Source organism: Phasianus colchicus, chromosome 25 (assembly GCF_987193195.1).
Source record: "Phasianus colchicus chromosome 25, bPhaCol1.hap1.1, whole genome shotgun sequence".
Classification (NCBI taxonomy): domain Eukaryota; kingdom Metazoa; phylum Chordata; class Aves; order Galliformes; family Phasianidae; genus Phasianus; species Phasianus colchicus.
This window is the reverse complement of record NC_143460.1, coordinates 5,306,501-5,321,957: the sequence shown is the minus strand read 5'-3', so window position 1 is coordinate 5,321,957 and position 15,457 is coordinate 5,306,501. Positions and strand designations below refer to the sequence as shown.

General features: G+C 43.2%; 1 protein-coding gene across 4 annotated transcripts in view; it reads right to left on the bottom strand.

Moving 5' to 3' along the window:
* The window catches only part of IGFN1 (immunoglobulin like and fibronectin type III domain containing 1), a 29,756-nt gene extending 15,471 nt beyond the window's left edge, over positions 1 to 14,285 (bottom strand). For 2 of the 4 annotated variants that reach the window (XM_090124451.1, XM_031608619.2), the window contains exons 1-9: positions 14,080 to 14,282; positions 5,942 to 6,010; positions 5,334 to 5,456; positions 3,967 to 4,106; positions 3,403 to 3,502; positions 2,515 to 2,562; positions 1,951 to 1,996; positions 1,472 to 1,646; positions 748 to 861 (exon numbers count right to left, since the gene is read on the bottom strand). In XM_090124451.1, the coding sequence (XP_089980577.1) occupies positions 748 to 861; positions 1,472 to 1,646; positions 1,951 to 1,996; positions 2,515 to 2,562; positions 3,403 to 3,502; positions 3,967 to 4,106; positions 5,334 to 5,456; positions 5,942 to 5,960 (765 nt within the window). In that variant the 5' untranslated portion in view covers positions 5,961 to 6,010; positions 14,080 to 14,282. Of the gene's footprint in view, positions 1 to 747; positions 862 to 1,471; positions 1,647 to 1,950; positions 1,997 to 2,514; positions 2,563 to 3,402; positions 3,503 to 3,966; positions 4,107 to 5,333; positions 5,457 to 5,941; positions 6,011 to 10,314; positions 10,455 to 10,545; positions 10,667 to 14,079 lie in introns of those variants that run through there. The other 2 variants (XM_090124450.1, XM_090124449.1) reach the window with 2 other exon arrangements.
* Between the last annotated feature and the right edge of the window lie 1,172 nt (positions 14,286 to 15,457).

Below are 15,457 nucleotides of genomic sequence, written 5' to 3'. Positions count from 1 at the left end.
TTTATATAAAACACAGGCAATTATATGTGCAATAAGACCTGTACAGAATAGTGTCTGACTCTCACGTCAGGCCAAGTGCTTTGCAAGCTTATGTAAGGTTTTGAAGCTTAACAAATACACAGCTGCTAAAACTTCAAAGATTTAGTATCTCCACAAACAGGTAAACAGGCAAGTTTGCCACTCTCCCATCTGTGACACATTTGAGTCCCCTTGCTCTTGCTGTGACTGCATAGATTGCAATTTGGAAGCCCTCAGTCTGACCTCCTGTTTAATTAAGTCCATTTTCCCCTGTACTAAAGCTACTAACGACAGTTCTACTGAAATCTTCCAGAAGAACATCCACAACACCGATCACACAGGCATCACAGCAGAGTAACTGCAGGACTCCATGGGATGTTTTCCTTCCTTGATATTTTCTTTCACAAAATTGAATTAGAATGGCATATAACATTAAGTGAATTAAATCCGTCTTTCCAATATGAGACGACAGAATCTGTGCACCCTGAAAGCCATAGTTAGAGTTCTTCTGACCTGAAGAGCTCTTGAAGTCAACAAGATGTCAGTAACTGGCTGAAATCTTTCTGCTGCACCAAGCCAACACTTTTTACCTAGCCAGGCAAGGACTCTGTGATGGACAGACTTCTTTAAGACACTTTCTTGCCCCCAGATGCTGCCCAATCGATAAAGTATTTCATGCAGACAACTACAGTGTCTGAAGAACTGGCCAACTCATTTCTCCCCTCCTACCTTAAGCAGATAAATGTTGCTGCTAGCACTTTTCAGGTCCATCTCCAGGCTAAACGAAGCACTTCCATCCTTGTTGACCTTAATGTGTTCCATGTTTCTGATACTGTGAATTAACTGCAAAAACAACAACAAAAAAAAACCAACAAGAATTTAGTAAAAGATAAGGTTAAGACTATCATGACAGAAGTTCTTAAGCTATTGAACTAGTGTGAAATCTACCTTCCATCTGCACAGGAAAGAGTTACCTCTGACTGTACGTGTATGGAAGAAGCACCTGTAAGTTTCCTGAGTTACCTCCTGTGGCTAAATTGTATTTAATGTGTGAGGTACTGGTCATTCATACAGCACACAACCTCTTCCTGCCCAGGTTTCTACATGGTTTGTATATGCATATAAACCTCCAATTTAATGTTCAAATTAGCTAAATTGTGTAATCAGTTGTCTCTGAAGATATGCAATTTAATAAACAGATCATCCTAAACTTAGGATCTCCTGAAATTTATGAGGTCAACTTCAAAAAAGTCAGTAGCTTTTTGATCCTCATCAAGCACAGAAATAGGACTTCAAAACATCACCGTAAATCATTCCTTGCCACACAATAAAATTTTCACCTTCAAAGCAATTTAGGAAGGTCTAAGTCTGTTTTCAGAAGCTACTGAGTAACTGTGGGACTTGGCAGTTTGTTTAAAACTCAGTGCTTTCAGTGCCCCAGAGTTTATCCTACCTTCGCTTGTTCATTCTCCGTATCCTTCTTCAAATCCTGCAGTGCTCTCAGCATGCCACGGAAGTCAGAAATTCCATATTTAATACAGATTCTCTCATAATCTTTCTTATCTGCATGCAGTAACAGTTGGAAGATTGCCTCTTTGTCCAGTACTTTTTGTATTGGTAGTGGAGCCCTAAGAACCAAGAATTAAAAAAATATATCAAGAAACTTTGATAGAAAACAAGGCGTCTTATTCCTCTACACTTTGTCCTCTTTTCAGCTTTCTCTGTTACTTCTGTACTTTACTTGTCCCTGTGCACGTAGAAAAGAAAAAATATTGGGGTCTTTTGGCCTCACAAAGGGTGGCAAATTGTTCTGTCATATCTCTCCATAAGGTGAGCAACTTCAGAAACAAAAAGAGTCGAAGGTTTAAGAAGCTATCATGTCAAGAAACACTTGGGAAGTATTAAAATGGTCTTCATTATATGGAGGCTTACCGCTTCTTCAGCGTCTTCTTGAGGTCCTGAAGACTCTTTTTCAAATCTATTACAGAGGACAAAAGGGAAAAGAAATCATTAATTATAACAGCTCAAAGCCATATTTTAACATGTCATTTCACCCAAAGGTAAGTACCAAGCAGACAGAATGCACAGAACTCTAGAAATTTATAACCTTTCTCCTACTGCATTCTTTGCAAGTTCGGGATAAGTTTCAAGGTCACAAAAAACAGAGAAACTCCTAAATTACATTGCTGGGCTTTTTTCCCGTTCAGAATGGAGACAATTTCTTCACGTCCCTTTTGTTTCTGCTGTAATGACTGAAGAATTAATCACTGTATTCTCTGTTAAAGACTGGGAGGCAGGTAAGAGCTGGCAATACTCTTGTGTTCCTTCCTCAAAGGCCTTTGGCATTTTCTACATTCACAATGCAATGTCTCACTTTGTGTTCGCTCCTCCCCACCTTCTGTGCTGATTTTTCTCCTCACGTTAACCAAGGAAAATAGGTAGGAATGTGCTAGACTTAGCAGTGTTCAGTATGCCAAAAATATTTATCTAACTCACCTTCAGCAGGACGACCAGTAACATAGTTTGCTTTCCTCTTAAAGCCAACTGGTAGTTTAGAAGAGAAAAAATAGGAAAAAACAATCAATGAGATAAACAAGATAACAAACTATATATCAGTAAGACTATGAATTATAAAACCAATACATTTGTCATTAATGCAAGAGGAAAATTAATTCTAGCTTGGATTTCCTTGTCAACTTGATGCTGATTCCTGTACATCCTTAACACTGTATTTCTACTGCAATTGTGTCTGAGCTCATTAGCTATTTCATGCAGTGGGGAATGCTGTCTCTGCCCTTGTAGAGCAAGCTTGTATTTTAAGTAATGCTGGGAAATACCAGTATTATTTTTTTCAGAGAGCTAGGGTGCAAGGATTACCAGGCACAATGCAGGTAATTGCTTTCTAAGCTTATTTTATAGGTAGGCAGGTGAAGCAGACACTTCCAAATTAGTCCACACCTTCAGCCCAAGTAGATTCCTGGAACATGAAGAACACATTTCTCTCCACTGACTATGAAGGGGAACAGTGGGCTAGGTCAGGTGGAGACATTTGAAATGAAATGAGATGGATCACTCCAAAAAGACTGCCTGAATTGCCCAGCATCATAAAGGATCAAGTCAATTCAGCACTAAACCCAGAGCTTCTGAGCACGGTCCAGTGCAATGATCACAACATCCAGTTTCTTCTGTCTTTTCTTAAAGCTCATGTTATCATGGAGCACCAAAGAGGGGGGGAGTTGCAGAACTCCAGTCCTCAGTGAGAAGAAATTAGCTCTCCACACTGAAGATACTTAGACAATGCTCTGGGCACCCACTTGCAGAGGACAGCGAAGCCCAATGTTTGGGACCACAGGATGTCTGGATTACAGAAACTGTCAATCCTACCTTGTATGATCCTGAGGCCAGCAGAACATGAAGCTTCCCCGTATTCATTTACAGCAAAGCAACGGTACAAATCAGAGTCACCTGCAGTGATTTTATTTATCTTAAAAAGAAGAACACAGTAAGAACTCACAGTCATGTACTGTGGTTCAGTTACACAAATCCTAACAAAACATTATTTGCTGGAATTTCAGATCTTTTATTCCTACAGTTACTCTGCTCAACTTTTGTGCTGTTTCAGACCTGGTGACATCTTGATCAGCTTTTCTTCATGAGACACTTAGACCATTTTCTCCCTCGACACATTTTAAGATAAGAAATCCACATCATGAAATCATCTCTAGCTTTTGGAATCTGCATCTATCTTGGCCTTCAGATCCTCTTCCTATTTCATCCTGATCATCGTTACGCAGACGGAGTGATAAAATTCAGTTTTATGCTTTTCTAGTACTTGGTTACCTACACATTCTAGATGCTGATGCTCTCAGCCCCATCGATCACTGCACATTTATACATTTCATTGCACTCTTTGTTCTGTGTGTCCTCTCTACAATATTTGATCTTTACCTGCAGAATGTGTTCGCTTGTAGCTGGACTGTAGAACATCAGATATTTGGCAGGATCGTTTATTTCTCCTTTTGCACGTTTCCATTTCACCTCAGGGGCAGGGACACCCTTGACCACAGCTCTGAATATGGCATTTTTACCTTTCAGAAAGAGGCAAGAAATTAGTTTTTGAACACGAAGACCTCATGACAGGCTCCCTGTGTTATCAATAGAGCATTCTTCAGAGTAAGCCACCACTGCTGTACTTTAACTGTCTGTAAAGAACAAATGGGAGCACCCATGCAGGCCAGGGTGTTTCCTCATGTACATGTACATCTAATCTTTCTGCAATACCTTTCTAATCTGCTGGCCTGGCACTCCCTTCCACTCCAAACACAACAGGCTCTGTTATTTGAGGATGCAAGGGAGAAGAGGATGGGGTTCACCTGTGAACTCCCTCCTTCACCTCTGCTCCTCTAACAACCTGAGTATCCTGCATCTGACCACTGAAATCCCCAACAGCATTACCATTATCTCATGCAAATGCTTTGTTGTTGTTTTTTTTTCTAAAGAGCTTCAAAGTCATAGGAATATAATACAACAACAATTCAGAGATGTGACTCACGAGTAGGTAAGTGGGAGTGTCACACTGGGACAGTAATGGAGATTAGTGGATGTGACCCACAGAGGAAACGATTACTATCTTTCCTTTGTAATAACTTTGGTCTTCAGATGACCAACAACATAAAAACAGCTCCCCAGAAAGTCTTGCAATATTTCCCACACCCTTCTAAAGAGTCACCACCAAAACCAAGCAGGTATGGTGCAGCCATGTAGCCAGCAGATTCTTACAAAGGGCATTTCTTTCAAACTTCTTTTGAGACTGCAGTATCAGAACTATTTATTATTCAAGGCTGATTCCAATTGATTACACTTCTGTCAAATTCTAACAGCTAGGAATACCTGTTAACACACTGAATGAAATGAAGCACTGGTGATATAATTAAAGATACTCACAGTATCTTTATAAACAGTGAACTCTGTTTTACAATGTCTGACCTTAATACCCTAGTATTTTGTATATGAGCTATGCACAGCCTATATTAGATGAAACAACAGAAAATTCAGACAGGATGATACAGCATTGCCTTGCTTCATATATGAAACTTGCTGGTAGAAGGAAGAATACACCACTAGAGGCCACTGCACACCTTCATAAAATTTCAGCAGACCATGAGAATGGACACAAAGGCAGGAGAAGAAATGCAGGGTGCTAGAAGCTGTTTAGTCTGCTGACTCAGATTTGAGACATGGAATCAAGGCTGCAGGTCTGCAGCTCTGACTGGTGGTTTGGGTTTCTTTCATTTATTTCTTTTAAAGAATCTCACCTTCCTGCAATGTTAGACTGACAGGTTTCCGCTCAAAGTCAGGTGTGCTGCATCCTTTTGGAATCTTATCCACAAACTGGGTAATGTGAACTCCTCGGATGGAAGATTTCTGGAGAGGTTTCACTAGAAAGACAAGGAAAAACACATTCCATTAAGATAACATGTTTATGCCTTAGAAATGGTCTCACAATCCATATAATCTCTTTGTAGAACAGTAACTGCTTCTGCTCAGCCTCTATTGAGCCAGAAAGGACCTCTCCATTCTTATACTACAGGCTAGGAACATGCCTGAAGGCTGGGGGATTACTGCCTGTGACTTACTGCCACCAAAGTGGGAAGATCTGCAATCAAGATGGCAATCCAGGGGCATATCAGCTTACGTGCCTAGCAATGCTTTGGATAGAAAATGCTTTACATCAATAAAATTTCAAAATCTGGCATTAGGAAAACACTACTGCAAAGGTCAGCACAACCTGACGAGCCTATTAGCAGCGTCTCTCCTTGCCATGGTGAGGTAAACACCTAATTGCCAAATAACACCAAGAACGAGTTGGGCTTATTCTCAGGTGTAGTCCACACAGGGCTCACAGCTGTGACTGCTCTCTCACCTCCTGGACGGGTTGTCATGATGCTTTGCTTGGCTGCTTGTGGTCAACACAAATAGACTACAGGTCCTCCTGCAAAGAAAAAACATTTCATTACTTTCAACTCACAAGGGAAATGAAAGGGCCCAATATTGCTTGCTCTTATGATGCAGTTTCTCCTTCCTCACTTGCTACATCCCAGCTGAGAAAGGCCTGCCAGGCAACACAGCTCTGCTGCCTCTTTCCAAAGCACATAACAACAATTTTGAACCACCAGCACAACACAAACCAGGTAGAAAAATGCCTAGAGGGTCTAAACAGTAAACAAACACATCTAACAGCATCCTTCAGACACATTCCTCGTTTCCATGTCATCTGGCTTCCCTCCAAAACCTCCTCTCATGTTTCAAGCAAATACACCACATGGCACTCACATGGTGAGTTCTGATGGATGGTAAGAGCAGTTGCTGAGAAGAAAGCTACAGAGATGGATGTCTGAACTGAGGCACGAAGCAGAAGCACATCCTGATCTAAATTAGCTTGTCTAAATTAGCAACAAGCCTCAGTGCAGACCATAAGCTAGTACTTACTCTAGAAGGAAATGGCAAAGTGTAAATTTGGCATTAAGTAGTTATTGTCTCTTGTGTGACCCTCTGCTAAAGGTGCTTCTTTCTCTGTATTTATAAAGTGGTCAACATGTAAAGTAACACATCATCATCCTGCAAGCAAACCGTGCAAGCAGATTCCTTGTCATATGAGAGAGATATGGGCTGAAACTATAGAGTTACTGAAGCTCTGAAAGAGCAATTAGATTAGATTCCCATGTGGGATTAAATGCTGTCTCTATTTACCCTCTGCACTCCTTCACTCAACACGAGAGTCACACAAGAACATGCAACTCTTCACAGTTTGAAAAGGCAGATGGGTTTGGTCAGCACACCTACCATGTTATTTCTGCTCCCTGATTGCTACACTGTGCCTGATGAAAGCTCTGGGTAGGACCCCAGCATTTCCTTGTCATACGTTTGGTCAGAGTTGTGTTTATCTGTGTGATGCTTGGTTTCACTGAGGGTAAAACACAGCCAACAAAAATCACTTGTGCCATATCTCACAGACCAAAGGCAGTGGAACTCAGTATTCTAGGGTCAAATTCTGAACCAAAAGGATAAGCATTGTTTTCCCACTCATCAGAAGTTGCAGATAAGAACACAGACATCTCTCCACTGGCTCTAACGTTGTCCTCAGCCTAACCCTCATTTTAGGGCTCTACACTCTACATTAACTCATAACAATGGCAGGATCAACAGTGACTCCTTGGAAAATCATTGTTTGCCTCTCTAACTTTAGTGGAGACGCATATAAAACAATAGGAATGGAAAATGATACATGAGACTGTGAATGACAGCCAGTTCCTCTCTTTCCACCTCAGCTCCAATCTGCAGTGGGTGTTACATATCCGTATTCTAACCTGCCTGCATTGACATGTTGGCATTATCATGTATCTGCTTCTGTTTAAAAAAAAAAAAACAAAAAAAGCTTCTAGTGTTTTAAGAAGGGAAGGAAGAGCTTGTGGGAAGGGAAAATGCACAACTGACATATCAGAAGATGTTTCCAGGTTGCAGCATGCAGGGCACTGCACAGCAGAGCCTTTCAGGGACTCTCCATCACTGCCTCCCGACGGTCTTCATCTGCCCTCCAAGGCACTGAACTGTATTAATAGCAAACACCATAATCCCCTACTGCCTCTTGCAGTCTTGCATCTTCCTAAACATGTCACCACTCCACAAGCTGAAATGTCCAACTCTAAACAAACATGATTGCTTGTCGTTAGCTTGCAACAGCATTCCCCTAAGCTCTCTTTGTGTTTGGCTCACATTCACCCTTTGCTTCTCAAGACTTCTTCCCCCACGAGGCAGTTCTGACAAGCATCTATACTGAAACATGAACACGGTCCTCAGGTCCAAAGCCACTGAGAAACTTTATGGGTAAACTGGTGAGTTTACTGGACCATAAGTATTTCAGAAATTCACATGGATTAAAGATAAGCTGCTGTGAGTCCTCACACTCCTGTGAATTCTTGTCTTCTGGAGAGCGAGAGTGAAGCATCTTAATACCACACATTGACTGCACAGTTAAAATAACAGTGCTGGAATATGCAAGAGAACATTCCTTCAGTGTAATTAATCCAACTACATCACATTTTCTCATGCCTTCCGTGTTAAAATGCGCACTTGAAAATACCATATCAGCTGGCACAGAAACCTTCCGAACCTGTCCTGCTTATTTCTAAAAATTTGGCTCCCTTATGACATGGATAACCTTGTTTTACCCTCACTTGGGTTCAGCCCTGATATACAGAAATCATAAAATGTTTAAAAGAAAGACAGCAAAAGCCTTCCCAAATCTGCCATGTTGGAATTCATATCTCCACTCACAGCTGCCTGCACTACAGCTCTCCAAACTAATATGATCACTGATGTTGCTATTTACTCAAAACAGGCAGCCAAATACTTCCAAAGGGCAATCTACCCCTCCTGCATGAAACTCTGCTCACCACCAGTCCTGGCACAGCAGTGCTAATGCTGGAAGTAGCTCAGCACTCTCAATTCTTTGAGAAGTGTCTCATCATCACGCGCTAGCCTCATGTAGATAGCCAAGACCTGGCTATTTGGTGCCCTTTGCAGAAGGCCATGTGGTTTTCAGCTGCAAGATGGCCCCTTGGGACACAGCAACAAAACTTCCACTGCTCCCACCAGGGCAAGACTACTGACAATATCTTTAAACCAGCAAAATAAACCAGATAGTCTGATGGGAGGTCTGCCTTTCATCCTGCCTGTGCACCAATCTGATGTGATGAGCCCATTCCCTCTGCACTTGACCAGGCACTTGTGATAGAGTCATGTATCAGCTAAGTGAATACACAGAAAAGAGGTGACATAATGGCTGGCAGAGAAACTGGTGAACAAAATTAGGGAAAATCCAAGAGAAGTGACAGGTAGCAAGGGACTGATGCACAGGGAATGGATCCAGGAGCACAGGATGGACTGCAGACATTGGTGCAAGCACAGTGCAGACATGGTACAAAGCCAATAATGCAGACTATTATAAAAAAATAAATAGTAACAGACACAGCATCCTTTATTCAGAGAGGGGTGAGGCACTGGAACAGGTTGCATGGAGAAGCTGTGGATGCTCCATCCTTGGAGGTGTTCAAAGCCAGGTTGGAGCCTGGGCAGCCTGATCTGCTGGTTGGCAACCCTTGGAAACAGATGATCTTTAAGGTTCCATTCAACATAAGCCATTCTAAGATTCTCTCTCTCTTTGTAATTCATATAAAAAAAACAAGAGATGCCCAACAAAGTGAGAGATCTAAACACCAAACTGTTGCGTGCCCTGTTCCAAATTCCAGAACTTTGCACTAGCAGATCCAGACGCTCATGGAGAAGAAGAATCTTCTACTTAAAACTTCTCTTTCAGCTTTGGGTGAGCTTGTATTGTTTGTTAACTTTGAGCACTATTTTCAGCTTGAATCCTCCTATTTCAGAAGATTTCTGAAGAAAAATCTCATACTTTGTTAGAAACACAAAACTGAAGGCCAGCAACTGTAGAAGCGATGACTTCATGAGAATTTCTGAGCAGGTCACAAGTGTTCCAGTGATGAATGGAGGTCTTGTGTGGAGTGGGGAGGAACGCCCATGGATCAGATTCTGTGTGACTTATTCCTCCAGTAAATCTATATTTGACTCCATCTTCTCTCCTGCCTCAGGGATTACGAATATAACGTGATGGCTCACGCTGCCCACAGTTTATATACACCAGTCACCCCTACTGCTGTGTACTTGTGAAAGAGCATTGGTACAAAATACCAAAAGGATTCACACACCATCTGTATTACCTGCATGAATTAGAACAGTGATGCTCTAAGAGCTGTGAACAGGACACTGAGGTCATGTCAGTTGGGTGAAGCAGGCATGGGATAGCAACTCGAGCACAAGTCAGTCTGTTCCTTCCAATATTCACAATACATCCATAAATTTCTTAACAGACATCCATTTTCACATAGTCAATAAATTTACAACAAGATCTGCAGAGCAAATACCTCACTTTTACCAAACATCCAGAAGACAAGGCAATGTATTCCCTGCTTGCCATCACAAGAAATAATGTCTCCAAGATCAGAAACCACAGCATACCTATGCTACATGGTGCTCCATGGGACAATCGGAGCAGAACTCCAACAGCCTGCCATCTTACCAGGGAAATCAGTGTATGCTGTAGGACACTGGGAAGACCCAGAATATTTACAGTTTTCAGATAACAGCATCACAGAGCAGGGCCCACCATAGCAGTGATGGCTGCATCTCATTCTCCCAGCTCTATATGACCAAACTCACTACCTTAGAGGTCGAGCTTCTGAGCTGATTCTGCTTTAATTCAATTCTGCACCTCCCAGGATCACAGCTGTTGGTTCATTGCCTAAGATCACAGAGCTCTTCATAGCAGTTGAAGAGGTCTCCTGGTCACAGATATTAGCAATCTGTATGGAAGAAGCCACATCCCTTATTAGTCTGATCTAAACATCACTAAGAAATACCAAGAGAAATGATACATTCTTGTTCCTTCCTCACCTCTCCACTCTCCTGGAAGCCAAGCCTGCACTCAGCAGCAGCCTCACCAGGATGTCTCTATAGGGTGCTGTCTGTGGTTATAGGATTATACACCCTTGGTTCCCAGTGCAGCATGGGAAGCATGCTTGAACCCAGTGCCTTTGGCAAGCCTCAAACACGGCAGCTAGCCAGCATGGTCAGATGCGACCATCAGTCAAGGCAATGCTGGATTTCCAAGTGCCACTTGGGTCAAGACTTTGTGTCTCAAGGTGCAAATATTCGTGGGGATCCATAGTTTGTTTAAGGAAGGGACAAGGCGTACATCCAAGTTTTGTAGGACACACCAGTAGACTGGTTCTCAGAAGTTACAAGACCTTAGGAAAGCTCATAATTCCTTAGAAGAAAAATAATGGATTCTGGCATCTGTTAATTGGGCAACCAAGTCTAGGCTAGGTCTTCATAATAGAACACCACAGATCAGACAACTAAGAGGCCTGAAGGAAACAGTTCCTTCTGCAACAGTTTCACTACTACAGGCAAAGCAGACACTTCCCTTTGCAGCCTTTGACTTCCAGTGCAACCACAGACTGATCCCCATTCCCATGAGCAGCAACTTAATCCCAGGGCAGGTTTATCATGGCAACACAAAGGCAGCACATTGCACCCCAAAACCTTCTGCTTCCAATCTACCCTTGCAAAATGAGAACCTTCTTTCCTCCACCAGAAAGCTAGCTTGGGAACACAGGCTCCTCCACAAAGCTGGCTGTGCCTGGAGATCTGGCCAGTCTGTGACTGAAATCCATCCCAGCAGCACAGCACACGACCAGGGCTGCTCAGGCTGGGGTTTCCCTTCCATTCACTCCTGCCTGAAAGCACACATTTTTTATTTTTTAACTTTGCACTGTGTACCATGTATTACTTTAAATTCGTAACACACATAACATCAAAACCTCATGCTCAATTCTGAGATGAAGGGCTAGCTCCAGCAGTTAGCAGTGAAAGTATTGTTATCATGCTGCAAAGCTACGAGAACCAGAATAAAGTTTTCCTTTGACGTCCTACCAGATTAGAGTTCTAAAATCTAGAGTTAATGGGGGGTGAGCATACAGGAGAAACCACAGCAGACAGCACTTCCCAGCAGTGTTCTAGTGGGCTTCCTAAAGCCCCTTCCTCCACCTGCTTTGACCCACAGTCATCCCAAAGTCCTTCCTTTGACACTCATCTCCCTGGCACAGAGCAGCAGTTGCATCACTTTGTCGATCATACACTGCAGCCTGAGCATTAAGCACCATTAATAAAACCAGTCACTACACAAGTATCTAAAGACAGTAACTCTTCATGTCAAGTATGGAAACACTCCTGGAATAAGCATACATTGGTTTTTACTGAAATCCAAATGCAGCTTTCATCTATTTCAGCAAGAGCCTTCTGCTTGCAGAGTGAGCCCAAGGAATGCCCCACAGCCATCCAGAGCCCCAGGGCTGCCTGCAACTCCCCTTCCCATCAATGCTCCCTTCCCAGTGATGTGTTCCATACTGAACACTGCACTACTGATGGTAGCTAGCAACAAACAGCTGTTAGCTCCTGGAGTCAGCTTGTACCACTAGCTAGATAGCTGCTTCTAGCAATGACCAGAAGAGAGTTCTGCCTGCTTCTCTGAACCTAAACATTTTGTTATGGAGCTCTGCCTCACTTCCAGTCCTGGTTTACCTAAGTTGTATTGGGGAGAGGGAAGGGAGACCTCCCCTACAGACAGACTGATAACTTAAAACCATCTGTGACCGAGCAAACCCCTCCAAGAGGCTGACCTTCTTCCATTTCACAGCTTGTTTTCAACCCGCCCACCAAAAGCCCTGTTAACCCCTGCATGCCAGCGGTGAATCTACTGCATCCTGCTGAAAACCTGCAACACTCAGCAGCTCCCAGTGCCTGCAATGCAAACAGGATGCATTTTCCATGGAAGCAAGCTCGTTCCCCTTACACAGGGCAGTGAAGAAGCATCAAAGAGGCAACAGCTGCAAGCCAGATATTCCAGGACTGAATTTAAAAGGATATTAGAAACACAATTCTTCCAACTTTCTGTTTTTCCTTTAATTCCTGTCCTCCCCAGTATATCAGTATGAAATCTACCAAATCTACCAATCTACCAATAGTGACTGAAGCAGCTCTTCCTAGAGCCCATGGGTGCCCACTGCACAGCTCAGGCAGAGCAAGAAGCAAAGAAAACAAGACCTGGTGGGTCCAAAAAGCTGGCTATGTTTTCCCATACACCAACAAACAGACAGGGTTGAAAGCCAGTCTCACACTACAGCCAAGCCATAGCACTCCTCTGCAGCACAGGTAGTTGCTCCCTCCACTGAAAGTCAGGGGGATGACAGGGAGGCCTTGGGACAGAAATATTTAGGGATAAGCAGTGAGCAAGGTATGCAAAATTCAGAAGTCAGGTTCAAATTTTACTTTGACATAAGTGAGAAAAAGTTGCACTCACTTAAGGAAGGGCAAAGAAAATGGAATGAAGGTCTGCATCAGTTACCTGCAGCCCTACGTACAACATTCAGCCAAGTGATTCTGACAGACTGCTCTCGCTGGTCACATACACATGAAGTTCAGGACATCCTTTCTGTCAGATGTGGCTGGGACCCAGGTGGATCAGGAAACAGTATTTTTTTTTTTCCTTACCACCTTGCATCAGGTGTATGAGTGCCTTCTGGGCTCATAATAACTGTTCTCAAATAAATGCACCAAGCATTGAAAGCCTCAGTAGGAGTTGTGCACATCCAGAAGCCACAAGGGATTCAACTTGCATGGCTTTTTCCCATTCCCCCCCACTTCAAACTAGAACAGATAACAAATATCCCCCTCTTCTGATTTGTTTGCCCAACCTACCAATGGCCACAGGTTAAAAAAAAGCTCAATCTTCACACTATAAGCTATTTAATACACCATACCCTCACCTGCAAGGAAATCTGTTAGTGAAATGGATGATAGTGAAAATCTCTGTGAAACTCCACGAGGCTGCAGCACGTGCAGCCTTCTCACTTTCTTTGCAGGATGCACAGACACACATTTCAACACATATACATAATATTTCCACATAACATACACCTCAACATTGTTCCCGTAGTGCTCTGCCTGATCTTTGCCTGCAGAAGTCAATGCTGAGCACCCACAAAAGTGCCAGAGGTTGCCATTGCTGGGAACGCAGCCCTATTCCTTCTGAAGATTGTCCTCTGTCAAATTCTCTCCCTATCCAAAAGGAACAAAATAAGTCTTATTCAGAGCTAAAAAATCATGGCAGCATCCAACAGAGAAGTAATCCAAATAGAAAGAAATAACCGTGATGGAAGGAGTGACTTTCTCTCCCCTTCAACCTCTGCTTGCCCCTGGAACTGCAGTGCTACAAAGGGCTCACAGCTCCCCTTCATGTGGGCATGAGCTGAACAGGGTCTGCCCCTCCTGCTGATCCCCTCTCCTGAAGGCTCTCAAGGAGCTCCAACAAGCCTTTAGCTCACAGCAAACCCAGCTACTCACGTGAAACAGGCACACAGCCCTCACCTGCACAGGTCTTCCTAAAGGTCCCCTTCTTCTCAGGGTGCTGGTGAAGCTGCAGCTCCTGCTTCCCTCCTGCAGTCCGTGCTCAGCTGTGGGATCAGCACCGGGTCCCTGGGATCCTCCTCAGCTGCTCACTGCCCTGCCTTCTGCCTCTCTCCCTTCTCACACTTAATCTCTCCCCCCTCTGGTAGGTGCAGGCTGTCACAGGGCTGTTATCCTGCCAGACATCCAGATCATTTTTTTTTTTTTTAATGGGAACCCGAGGCACCTGCCTCCTATTCGTTATTATTTCAGTCCATACCAGTAATGGTGCTGCACAAATCTGGCATTAATAAACATCATTCTGCAATATTTCACAAGTCAGCTGAAGCTCTGCTTTTTCTGCAGATTGCACTTCCTCCTCACAGCAATTCAAAACAACTGAACAGCCCTGAACGTTCTGAATGAAACCGCAGCTTCATTGTTTTGAAACCAAACCCAAGAATAAGTCAGGTTACTAATTGATCAGATAAATTGAGATTGAGTTAAAGAGAGCAGCCAAGCACATTTAAGGATAAGTCTCAAAAAAAATATTCCTTTTTGAAATAATTCTTTAGAGTTGGTATTACGAATAAAAGAGAAGGACTGAGCACACTTCCAGCACCAGCTCACCTGTACTGTGAATTCAGGAGCCTGCAGGTGAAAAGCACGAGCCTGTGCCCCTGTGGGGAGGCTGAGAGCAGCTGGGGGGCTGTTACCCACATACCTGTGTGCATCCCTTCATGGCTGCAGCTATCTAGGAGCCATCCACTGAGGATTAGGAATCATTAGGCCAGGCTGGAAACAGAGATCAGATGCACACCAGGTCCTGCTCATCAGCAAAGGATTCCTCTGGTAGGAGACATTTATTCAGAATCACCTGGATCTAGTGTAGATAAATGGGTCAGAGTTTGGGTCAGCAAATTAATTGTAAAGAAAGCATGGGCAGAGGTACACCAGGATAAAATGGCAGGAGGACAGTTGAAGGTTTGCATTTTGTGTATTTTGCAAGAAATCAGATAACTCACATGGAGTTATTTTTGCTTAACTCTTTTACTTTGAAAAAATTAGTTCTCTGAGGTTAGATTCTCAGTTCCCTGGCATCACAGCAGCCACCTGAACTAAGGATCTCCTAACCTTCCCTCAATAGCTAAGAACCTTCCTGTTGGTGTGAGCTCATGATGGCACAATCTGCTGAGAAAAGAGTACCAGATTTAAGATGTTGAAGTGGCAAGTGACATCCCAAGTAATCACACTGATACACCTTTAATGCATACTTAAACAGCAAAATGCAGGAGGTCCTGCTGCAGAAAAACAAGAACTTCTGCTTCAAAAAGAAGATAAACACAGGAGATGCTAAAAT